The sequence below is a fragment of the Camelus ferus genome, chromosome 11 (assembly GCF_009834535.1).
Source record: "Camelus ferus isolate YT-003-E chromosome 11, BCGSAC_Cfer_1.0, whole genome shotgun sequence".
Lineage (NCBI taxonomy): Eukaryota > Metazoa > Chordata > Mammalia > Artiodactyla > Camelidae > Camelus > Camelus ferus.
The window spans coordinates 42,682,642-42,695,140 of record NC_045706.1 but is presented as its reverse complement, the minus strand read 5'-3'; the positions used below and the strand labels follow the sequence as shown (position 1 = coordinate 42,695,140).

Sequence of the window (12,499 nt, the reverse complement as noted above, 5' to 3'; positions counted from 1 at the left end):
GCTTTTCTTTTTCAAAGAGCTGTTGTTAAACATTTATCAACACGCCACTGATCATACCCTTCAATAGGCACTCAGGATTTAGTCTTCTCTCTTCCGCTAAATGAAAATCTCTTTTCATATTCCCATTTGTAGACATCACATATCTGCTCTCATTTCCTTTCCCATGTTGTGTATGTGAGTGTGTGGGTGTGCATGCACACATATGTGGGTGTCCTGTGGGTTTTACCTTTTAAATTCCATGAATGCTTTTTTAGTGGAGTTCGTGAAGGGATGGATAAACACCGCTGGGACATCTACCACGTTCATCCGGAAGTCCCCCCGCCCGCCGCACTGAGCATCACTTCCTGCCCAGAATCTGACCACATCTGTCTCATCTCTCATTCTGCGCTTTACCATCTCCCAGCCAACCAGCCTTCTCCCACCTCCTAAAATACACCAGGCTTGTTCTCATTTCCTCTCCCTCAGGCTGAGTTCCCTCCGTTTGTCCCAGATCTCTGCAGTCCCCACACAGTTCTCAACTCAAATGTCATCTTCTCAGAGAGGCCTTCTTAGATTCTTATCTTGTTTGCCATCCCTTTCTTCAGTAAAGTGAAAGCAAGAACTTTGCCTTATTCAGAGCAGTGCCCCAAGCATCTAAATCAGTGCCCATAGGAGACCTTCACTAAATACTTGTTGAATGAATACTGAGTGAATGAATGCATTCCTGACTTTAAAACCATCTGTCTAATTCTTCAAGGCTTTCATCTTTCTGAGCTAAGAAAAACCCTCACACTGGATTCCTATTTTTAGCTTGGTGAAGATTCCGTTCGTAACAGGACCCCCTCCGCAGGGCAGATGATCATTACTTTCTCTTTGTCACCCCCTCATACACGGTGGTTTTGTACATCGTTGGAGAATTTCCTTCCTTTATTGACACTGCCTCCCATTTCTGCTCTCCACTAAGTCATTCGTTCTCTCAGATTTTGTGTTTTTGTTTACTTCATGTTTTCCTCTAAGACTGTATCAAAACATAAAGCAAGAGAACGTTTTGGCAGGAAGTAGACAAGTACATATGCTGGTGGGTGGCAGCGTCTCAAATGGGAAACGTTCCCGTCCTTTGTTGCACCTTAGTTTCTACTTTGGTTCAAAAATGTTGGAGTGGGATTTTTTAGGCAGAAATATCCTGATTGACTGACAGTGTATGAAGGCTTTAAATTTCCACAAATATTTATAAAGGTCTTCTATACATGCAGTGCGGCTCTCTGCTGGGCAATATGGGGAAATTATAACCCATGAACCTTTTGCTCTCAAGAAACACAAATAGTTGAAATACATAACTTGGTGGGTGATACCAGGAAAGTGGCTAAAGTGTTTTTTTTTTCTTATCTTGAACTCCTGTTTTATATCATTCATAGATAAATTAGGGGAATTTAAGTTAGCCCAGAGGATTCAGAAATACCTAGTTCATCAGTGTATATTTAATGTATCATTATTTTCAAAGTTCACTGATGACAGTTTTTTTGGAAATGGAATTTGCTGTCACTTGTTCCCCTGACATAGCTTAACCTGGGTTACAGTAATTAATAGAGCCTCTCTTGATAATTGGATTCTCTCGGAACTTCCCAGGTTCCTCCACGTTGCCTACTCATTTAAAGGGAGCTTTAAAGGCATGCTTGCCTGAAAAGACTGGCATCTTAATACCTTGTTTTTGCCTTCATGAGGAAGCATGAGCTGAATGCTAAATGTCACTCTAGCCTTTTTAAAGGTTTTATTTACCTTTGACCCCATTTATGTCTCCTCTCAGCTCTCTTAATGATTTTTTACTTACTCATGTTGCACATGATGAATTGTGTCATTGAACCCAGTTGAAATAAACTACCTGCGGCAAGCATTAGTTAATGAGTTGTCAGAGCTCTGCCTTTCCTCATCATAGACACATGGGGGCACCAGATAGATGGGAAAGGGAAAAATTTTTCCTTTCTACATTGATGTGAGATGAAATGTGTTGTGTTCAGGTCTTCTTTTTTAATTGACCAATATAATATTCAACACCAAGTATTAGTAATACAGAAGGACAAAATAAAAGCCAGTCTAGTGAATACGAATCTGTTTGCCTTTATTTTATCCTTTTCAGTCTTAAATATTAAGAATTCCAACTCACTGCGAATGCAGTAAATAGTGAACCTTAGTACAACTCACACTTTTTAAATCAGAAAAATAAATTATCTTTGGAATTTTTTTAATTGATATAAGGGATGGGGGGACTAGTTTGGAAAGTAGCTGCAATTCAAAACAGTTGCCGCAAAACCTCTTAGAAAGAGAAGGTATTCCGTGTGAAAATCTAGGATTTTCATCTGTTCAGATCTGTATTGTATTTTACGTTTGGTGACATGTTTGCGTTTGAAAGGTACAACAGTAAACTCTGCTTTTCTTATGTGTTCCAGAATGGACTGTCTCCGTTGCACATGGCCACACAAGGGGATCATTTAAACTGCGTCCAACTTCTCCTCCAGCATAACGTGCCTGTGGACGACGTCACCAATGACTACCTGACCGCCCTGCACGTGGCTGCCCACTGTGGCCATTACAAAGTCGCCAAGGTTCTCTTGGATAAGAAAGCTAACCCCAACGCCAAAGCCCTGGTGAGTGGCCAAGCTACCAAGTCCAGCCCATGTTGTCTTGCTGACCACAAGCTACCCTAGCGCGGGATTCTTTTTCAGGAGGTGAAAATGGAAGGTGTGGTTAAATAAAGTGTACTCCTTGTGAACCTACAGACAGCCTTCTGGGAAATCTGTAAACCCTTCTATTTCTGACGTGAGCGAGACCAGTGAGGCTAAATCATTAACCTCTTCATGGTTACACTACTGATTCTCTTAAGTGAATGAAACCCAAAGACTGTACAAGTGTAAAAAGACTAAGGTGGTCAACTTTATCTCATGGTAGGTAAAGTTATAATTCTGTGAATTAAAAGTTTTTTCCTGAGATTGAAAAATATAAGGCAAAATGATTTTAAGAAAAACAAAAACTTCATCTGACACATGAGAAGTCTAAGAATTTGTGAGTGGAAATTTGATGTTAACCACGTAAGGTAATGAAATTATCTGCCATCTCCTTTTCCTCATGATCCAAAACTTTGGTCACATTTGTCATCTTACCTCCTACAGTGATTTGCTGTTTTAACCCTTAGCTGTATTGTGTGGTTTGATTTTCACAGTGAGATGGTGTGTGTTGTCTTTTGAAAAATAAATGGTCCCAATTTAGTAAGCAGTTTCAATTTAGCTCAGGATAAGCACCCAAGTGTAGGAAGAAATATGACACCAAGTACTAGGGAAAACATGTGGGTTTCCTAGCAGCTTTGCTGTAAAGGCTGTCACCTGCTCAGCCATTGGAGGAAGGGTCTCTGCCCCCTTTGCAGCTGATGGGGTCCCCCTGGCTCGGGGATCTGCAGCGTCTTTGGGGCTCTGCAGGCATGGAGATTTGGAATGGGCGGGAAAGGATGGGCAGACAGGAGCCCTCCAGGCCCCAGGCAGCTCCACTGCCATCGTGATTCTGAAAGCTTTTCCGAGAGCAGCATTTCAAGAACAGTTGACCCACCCAGGATATCAGACATATCTTTGAATTCTGAGAAGGGAGGGAAAGAAAGGAGAAGTCATGACTCATTTTTCCATGTAATAAAAAAGCCTTCCAACGGGGTGTGGGCCTCCACTCTCCTTTCCCTCTGACTCTGAAGACTTCATAACACTTGCAGGTTATGGAGGGTTGTAGCCAGCCATCCTTGGATGGACTATGGCCAGGCAAATGGCTTCAAATAATCCACAGAAGCACCCGCGGTGACTTTAACCTACGCTGTCGCAGTGGACCCTGACATTATGTGGTTCTCTATAGTGACTAAAATATGCCCCGTGGTCTCAATTAGCAGGCAGTACAGTGTAGGTAGGGAATTTGTTCAAAAGCAGGTTCTTTTATTAAGTGAAATATTAAACCAAATGATGCAAATGATGTTGGGTTGTTTAACTTTCTGCTTCCTTGGAGTAAGCACCTACTTGAATCTTAAAACTTGGAAGAAGAAAAAACATTTAAGATGGGTCTTGTAGTTGTCCTGAAATGCAGCAGAGAAGTCAGAACAGGCATGCATGAAGTTTTCGCGTCGAGGGCAAATTTTTGGCCCAGATGTTTTTAGTCTGTGTTCGAAGCGAGGTAGGGGAGGGATGTATTATTTAAAAGAGTGAATTTCAGAATAAAGTAGTCTAAGAAAATGCATGACCATTATTCCTTAGATACCAGGAGATTGGGACCAAAATTGGCTTCCTGTTCATGATTACGAAGGCACCTTGGGTTCTTGGGAGCAGGTCGACTACCTATGCTTGCAGAAAAGAATCTACATTCAATTTAACCCCTTGTTGTTTCTGCTCATTTCCAAATCTTGACAGAACGTTGCGTCAGCAAAAATATTTTACCATACACAGTGGAAGTAGATTTCAGTGGAATGTAATCAAATCGATATTTATTTTTCTCCCTTGCAGAATGGCTTTACCCCTCTTCATATTGCCTGCAAAAAGAATCGAATTAAAGTAATGGAACTCCTTCTGAAACACGGTGCATCCATCCAAGCCGTAACCGAGGTGAGAGAAGGAGGATTTCTGCACTTCCGGGTGCCAGGGAGTGCAGCCTCAGCGGCCAGAGTCCTAGAGCCGTCCCCCACAATGTGCTTGTTTTGCTGTGTGTGGTGTTAGATGACTTTCTGAACCCTTCACCCAAGGGGCTGCCAGTCCTAAGGAAAGCAGACAAGAGTGTGGGTGGGTGAGTGTAAATACATCCTGTGATGAGAAGTGTAGCCCAGACACGTGTCATGCTTAAAGGTGAGCGGTGCTGTCACTCAAAGTGTAATTTATGTGAAATCTTGTAATGCAATCCTTCTCAAATCCTACACTGCAGTGCTTGTGGGTGGTTTTGCCCCCCAAGAGGCATTTGGCCATGTCTAGAGATATTTCTAGTTGTCACAACTGGATCGTACTCCTGGCCTCTAGTGAGTAAAGGCCAGAGGTGCTACTGAACCTTTTACAGTGCACAGGCCAGCCTCCCGCAACAAAGAATTCTCTGGCTCAAAATGTCGTATGTGCTGTGGTTGAGAACCCGTGCATAACATAACCTCTGAGTATTTCTGAAGTAAGGATTACTTTCTGTGAAAACTCAGAATGCTGAAGGACTAGCTCTAGGTTTCTTTCATACAAAATGACGCAGAACTCAGAGAAGTGATCCACTGGGACGTCCACCCTTCAGACTCACGCCATCCCCCAACCCCCCAGCACACTGGTCCCCCTGGATTCCAGCCACTGGCACTTCCCGAGACTGGACTCCCTCCTGTTCATTCCATATCTCTGACCCTCCATGTGCCACACCTCCTCTCCAGTCTGGTCCTGCCTGCCTTTCAGGACCAGATCTGGGGCCACCTTCTCCTCGGAATCCTCCCCTAACCTGTGGCCTGATCTAGGAGCTCCTCCTCAGGACCATCACCACATCCTGGGCACATTTCCATCAAAGCTCTTGTCCATCTGACTTACCTGTGACCCAGCCGCTCCCCTGGCTCCCCCAGAAACTGCAGGCTCCAGCAAGGCAGGCCTGAGTCTTACTGGTCTTAATGTACCCAGTAGATCCCATAGTAGATCATTCAGTCAAGGTTTGTTGAATGCATACAGGATCGGAAGCAAACATAAAGACTAAGGTCTAGTCTAGGAGTTGTTGCTTTGCCTCAGTTTCTTATCTGCAAAAGAAATGTTTGCCCTGATTTCTAACAATTCTAACTGAAATGCTAAATGATTGGAAATATGAATCCTGATTTGCTGTGAGTCTCCTGGCTTCATGGTAGGTACCCAGTTATTTTCATTATAAAAAAAGTAAGTTTATTCTCCGTGCACGGCAACCCTTTTTAAAGATCAGAATGGGCTCTGAATTAAAGGAGATTTTTATTTTTATTTTGGGGAGAGGTAGTTAGGTTTTTATTTTACTTATTGGAGGTACCAGGGATTAAGCCCAGGGCCTTGTGCACACTAAGCACACACTCTACCGCTGAGCTGTACCCTCCCCCCAAAAGGAGATTTTTGACTCACGTCCAGAAATGCCAACCCGTGCTGAGAAGTTTCCACTGCTGGCCCTGAGCTCCCTAAGAGCTTGCAAAGGCGGTGCTGACCAGGATGAGGGCTCTGCCTCACGTGTGTCCTAACGACTCCCCCTGCTGATGGGAAAAGGTGCCGAATTATAACAAAATCTCCTTCCCCCTGCTGTTGTCGGTTCCCACTGTTTGAAGTCCCAGCAACCAGACTTCCTCCTCTTCTGTCTTCAGTCTCACTTTCATTGTGGAGAATTCCTTTCATGTATTCTTTAACACTACTCAAATTTCTGTTGAAATAGTTATCTCCTTCTGTTGTAGCGTTTTCTAGCCATATTAAATATTTTTCCAAATTATGGTGTTTATGATGTAAGTGGAATTAAATTCTGAAAAACTGGAAATGGACTCATTTTATACAAAAAATACCAATGTTTTGGGGTGTGTGTGTGTGTGTGTGTAAGTCAGACTTGAAACACATATGAAAATTAAGGTTCAGTCTAGTGACCCTTGTTATATTTGCCTTAATTTTATCACCTTAATTTATAATACTCAAAAAGTTAAAAATTTAACTGATTGGAACGATTAATGGTGATCTGCCCATTTATCAGAGAGGTGGCTTTATGTTCCTACCCTGTCCTTTCACATACATAGAATCAGTTACTCTGAGTGCAGAGGCGTCCTCGTTAAAGGCCAGAATAGGATCTGAAATAAAAGTTGACTTTTTACTATTGTGTATGTAATCACATGTGTGTCCTCTCCACACACACACACACACACACAGTCGTATGAATAAGAAAGGCTTAGTAGCAAAGGGAGAAAAACCTTCAAGTTATTTCTCTCTAAATTTTTTTCAAAATACTATATAAAATGAAATAAATCTTTAATGATTATGACACAGGCCTTTCATAATCACGGAACTTGCTTGAGGGAAATGATGATTATTGATCCATTTGTCTTATAGAATCTATGACATAGTGGTGATGTCTTGATGTTTTCTGATCTGATCAATAAACTGGTCAACTTAACATGGATGGATGGTTGGGTGGATGGCAGACAGGCAGGCAGGCAGACAAACCCATGGTATGACAAGCCAGCGAACTGACATCTCCCTCTTTCCCTTCAGTCGGGCCTCACCCCAATCCATGTTGCTGCCTTCATGGGGCATGTAAATATCGTGTCACAACTAATGCATCACGGAGCCTCACCCAACACCACCAACGTGGTAAGTATCCTTTTAACAACGCAGGTCCAACTGTGAGTATTTACAAAACTGGCAAAGGTTGCTCCCGATCTGTTTATTTTTTGTGATAAGTAAATTAATCACTATTTAATTTAACAGAATTTGAGAATACCTGTGGTTTCCTTGACCTCAAAGGCAAGAGCCTTTCAGTCACTAGCTGGTCACAGATTGCTAAGATACAGGGACTGTGTGTATTGCTACTGAATATTATGCTTTAAAAAGGAAAGTCTTGTGGAGGGAGAGAATTTTTTTCAGTAGAAGCATTAAGAAATGTTCCATGTTGAGAAGGTGGTTCAAACACTATCATTACTGTGATTCCAAGTAAACTCCAAAGTAATTTCTCTTGAGTGTGCTTGACAGTGTTACAGCAAACTCATGGAAGCCAGCTCATTGTTGGAGGAAGATGCTGTTTTCCCACACTAAGCGTTGCTCTGCAGAAGCAAGAGCCTCACTTCATAGCAAATGTCAGAGGAGGAACTTAGCCCCCTAGGTCTGCACGTGTGATTTGATATTGTCTTACAGGATTTTAAATTTAACATCATAATAACATTAGCATCCCAGACCCCAAGCGTAAGAGCACTAGTTGGACTCATGAGCACTATAGAAGTAAAAATAAAACAAGCAACATTCCGGCACAGGAAGGGCAAGCTGTAAGGTCCTGCACCCTCACCCTGAGAGGGGCCTCCAGTAAGGCTCCTTGTCTTCTAGCAGCTGGAACCAGCTCTCAGCTGAAATGCAGTCTTTCCTGGTACTAACGGCCAGAGAGAGGATGCACCCCTTTCCACAGAGAAGGCTGGGTAATAAGGTCAACTACACCCTCAGCACCTTTCCAGGAAGCACAGTGGCAAGCTGCATGTGAAATGTGTCTTTGCATCTCCTTGCGTGGAGGTGGATGTCCCATGGAGCAAAGCAAAATGTATAAAAGTAATTTAAAGGTGGGCATCCCTGGTATGAGAGAAAATATTTGATTTTTATTACTTTTTACACTTCAGTCTATCCGTGTTGTATATGTTGTTTTTATTTTTTTAATTAAATAAATGAAGAGATCATCTGAATTAAAATCTGTTTGGTGAAAAGGGGCAGGGCAGGGGTGGAGGGAGTCCAGTGGCAAAGAAAATAACCCCTTGGGATAATGTCCAAAGATATAGGATAGTGACCTGTTGAGATAAAGCAGGAACTGCAAACCAACAGCCAGCAAGCTGGGTGTGTTTGTGTTGTACCTGCAGCATTTTTGGTTTGGTTTTGCTTTGTTTTGAACTCTGATCTTTTTTACCAGTGTTCAAGAAATGTACATAAATATCCAGACTGCCACTGTTTTTGAAAAATAGGAAGGTGTGGCATGATGTGGCTGGCATCCGCAGTTACTGGGGCAGTCTGCCCCTGCCAGGTAGCGGCGCCTCCCTCAGGCAGGACAGGGCAGGGCCTCTCTCTGGGAGCGCCACGCCACCTCCCCCCCACCTGCCCTCTTCACTCTTCTGGCCTCCTGCCTGGCCCTGTAGCACTTGCCTCTCAGCCCCCAGTGAGGCCTCACTGTAGACGACTGAGCACGGCTTCCGAGACTGCCGGCGACCAGGCTCCCAGGGCTTACATTGAAGTCTTCCATCGTGGACCGGGTTCCTGTACGATCCTCGTGTATTTCATTTCCTATCTTTCCTATTTTCAATAAGAAAGTGCTTGGAATTGGGGAGGATACAGCTCAAGTGTTAGAGCATATGCTTAGCATGCATGAGGTCCTGAGTTCAATCCCCAGAACCTTCATTAAAAAAAAAATAGATAAATAAACCTAATTACCACCCCCCCCCCAAAAGGAAGTGCTTGGGACTATTTTTTCCTTAAAAAAAAATCCTCCATCATAAACTTGATGCCAATAAAACATGCCGCTCTCCTTTAGAGCTGCGTTAACTCACTTTGGCTCCTGTTCCCCAGAGAGGAGAAACAGCACTGCACATGGCAGCTCGGTCCGGCCAAGCTGAAGTCGTGCGGTATCTGGTGCAAGACGGAGCTCAGGTAGAAGCTAAAGCTAAGGTATGTGCAGTGTTTACGTGAAAGTGTTTGCTACCGAGAGGAAAAAAAAAAGATTTTAATAAAGCCTTTAGATATGCACATGTTCTCTTTCAGGAACACTCTTTTAACATAATGAACCACCACCCATGACAAAAGTCTCTACCCAAGTGATATTGAAAACATCCCTACCCTGCACATGTGTCTACTCAGTTATTCAACAAAATTAAATAGAACAAGAACTTTGTGCCAGAAGGAACTTTGTGTCCTTGGCACATGGCTAACGCTTAGGAAACAAACCTAGACTTGGTCCAGAGTTCTACATGCTCTCCAGAGAAGGGCTTCTGCACGAAGCTTCTAGAACAAGCTCAGTTTGGATGCATGACTGAGTTCTTCTGGTTGACTTATTTGTCAGTTTTCATAGCCACAAAAGGAAAAAAGAAGTTTTAACTTTTCCTCCACAAGTTGTGAAACTATAAACCCTGACACTTGACCAGAGTTGTTCATGGAACAGAGAAGAATGTCAGGGCTGAGTTGAGTGCATCATTGTCTGCCTGGCGTTTTGCCCCCAGGACAAACCCATGTCTCTGTCACTATCCTGATGGGTAGCTGGTCTGGTTGTCAAAATGACAGCTTAGGTCAGGAATCATAAACAGATACGTAACCACCTCAACTGTTTAATTTTAGCCCTTCAATATACAAATATATATTTGTTTGTCATTTATTTACACATTCTGTACTTTCTATTTTGGGGTTAAATGGAGAGAAAACTGAGACATTTGTGAAGCAGTTTGAGATACAGCATATTTTCGTCTCTGCAAGATACACAGTCTATCACAGCTGCTCAGCTCTGCTGTTACAGAGTGGAAATAGCGAGATAGGCAGTACATAATTTAATACATCAGCACATGGACATGACTGTGTGTCAATAAAACTTTATTGACAAATACAAGTGACAGCTGGATCTGGCCCCTGGATTTTACTGTTCTGACCCCTTCTCTAGAGGATGTTGGTTAATCCGCTAGCTAACTCGGTTAAGTGGAATGGTTAAGAGCGGCTGTACGCTGCCAGTACAAGAAACCGCACATTTGTGGGTGTTGTTAGTTACATATGAAGCATTTCATCTAGGAGATGGTTTCACCCACAAGCTGACATTGACCCTAGGATTTATAGTTATTTCATGAAGGGGACCGTGTGTATCATTGTTAGGAGCCTGACTTCCACAGCCTGCCTGCCTGGGTTTGAATCCTTGTTCACCATTTACTAACTGTGTAACATTGGGCACGTTAAATAACCTCTCTGGGCCATGTTTCCTTATCTTGATTCCTCATAGAGAAAATGGAAATAACAAGAGTTGTAATTCATAGGATTGTTGCGATAATTAATGAGTGAATGTAGGTGGAGTACCTAGAACAGAGCCTGGGGCGTGCACATGCTCAGTTAGTGTTCAGTGGTGGGGGTTGAATGGGATTTTTCTTTGCCAACCACCTCTTTCTATTTCCAGTATTCCTCTTCTTCCTTGTGGCACCTTCCCTAACTTCTCACACTTCCTCCTGGTTACACAGGCTCTCTTGCTTTGACCTTGACCCTCATCTTAATGTTCCAAAGCAGCGTCCTGTGTTCTAGTCTCCTCTCTCTACTTGCCCTACGTAAAGTATTTACCTGAAATTTCCACGTTCCAGTGGGGGTTTCCCTCCAGAGGCCATCTTTGGGCAAATGAGGAAAGGATGCCCCTCCAATATGGGGAGGAGCTGCTAAGGGAGAGGGACTTATGAGGGCCTCGTGTCTTTGGTGAACTGAGACAAGGTGCCCCTCCACTCCAGGCAGATGCAGCCCATGCCAGGAGGACAGCTCAGCAAGCAGGGGGCAGGCTGGCTGTCAGCCCCTCCAGCCCTCTTAGCTGGGAGACTCCTGCAACCACCCTGTGCTGCCCGCCTCTCCCTCTGCTTTGGACTATGAGGGGGTGGGGGTGGGCAGCACCAACAAAACAATTCATTCCATATGTTTTCATGATAACTGGTGCAGGTATAGTATATCTCCCAGATACTTCAGTTTTACCAGGATACCTTCCCTTCACTCCCCAAAAAAAGGAGTCATTAGAGGTTTAAAACGTTGATAAAGTGTAACAGGTGGGAGTGGGGATAATTTATAGGTAGAACGGCCTTTCGCAGTTCTCATGCTAACAGGTTATTCAAGGGTATTGAAGATGCTTAGATCTGCCATCTCTACCTTTCTGAGACTTAAAGAAAAAGATAAATAAAGTTCTTTTCCTTTCAGTACTGAATCAAAGAGCGGAGTGTAGCAAGCAGCGAAGTTCGCTAAATTTTTCATGACATCACTGTTGTTTTCTCAGCCCCTCAGCCTTGCATTTCTGCCTTGCCCTCTAGGATGACCAAACCCCACTCCACATTTCTGCCCGACTGGGGAAGGCGGATATAGTCCAACAGCTGTTGCAGCAAGGGGCGTCTCCAAATGCAGCCACGACTTCTGGGTACACCCCGCTCCACCTTTCAGCCCGAGAAGGGCATGAGGATGTGGCCGCATTCCTTTTGGATCATGGAGCATCGTTATCCATAACAACAAAGGTATACAAGCCTCTTGAAATCCTGCTGGTCCCCCAGGACACATCGTCTTTAGTGATACCTGCATGGTAACAGGTATAAAAGCTGCACAGCAGCATCTGTGCTTGGATCGTTGGATTAACACGGCCAGCAAAGCCCTGGGGTGGGGCAGGTGTCTGCATAAGGCTTACGTTTCTCGGTACATGATCGTCTGACGTGACCTTATTGGTGTCCGGAGTCAGATGTTTCTCACAAGTTATTGGATAAATCTAAATGGTGGTTTAAAAGCATAGCCACAGATTTCTCTTGCTGCAGCCAGGTATACAAATCACGTTACCAAAGCTCAGTTGGTTAATGCTTTTATAATACTTCCAAATCAGGAAGTGGATTTTTCTCAGTTTGTTGTTGCTGCTGTCTTTTCTGATTTATGGGATTTTTTTTTTTTAATCTCAACCCTGGTGTCTTAGAGGAATAACCCACTACACAGTTGCTTTTTAAGTGGGGAATGCAGAATTTAGAGCTCATTTTTCTTTGATACTATGTAAACCTAGAAAGTGTGATAGCAAGATGAATTGGGCCATGGCGTGTCTTAGAAAGTTAGAAATTGGTGTT

The 12,499-nt window shown here is 43.4% G+C and overlaps 1 protein-coding gene across 5 annotated transcripts in view; it reads left to right on the top strand.

Annotated features, from left to right (window-relative positions):
* The window catches only part of ANK3 (ankyrin 3), a 304,223-nt gene that overhangs the window by 149,425 nt on the left and 142,299 nt on the right, over positions 1-12,499 (top strand). For all 5 annotated transcript variants that reach the window (XM_014557311.2, XM_032491465.1, XM_032491464.1 and 2 more), the window contains exons 10-14: positions 2,424-2,621; positions 4,503-4,601; positions 7,209-7,307; positions 9,252-9,350; positions 11,714-11,911. In XM_014557311.2, the coding sequence (XP_014412797.1) occupies positions 2,424-2,621; positions 4,503-4,601; positions 7,209-7,307; positions 9,252-9,350; positions 11,714-11,911 (693 nt within the window). The remainder of the gene's footprint in view (positions 1-2,423; positions 2,622-4,502; positions 4,602-7,208; positions 7,308-9,251; positions 9,351-11,713; positions 11,912-12,499) is intronic.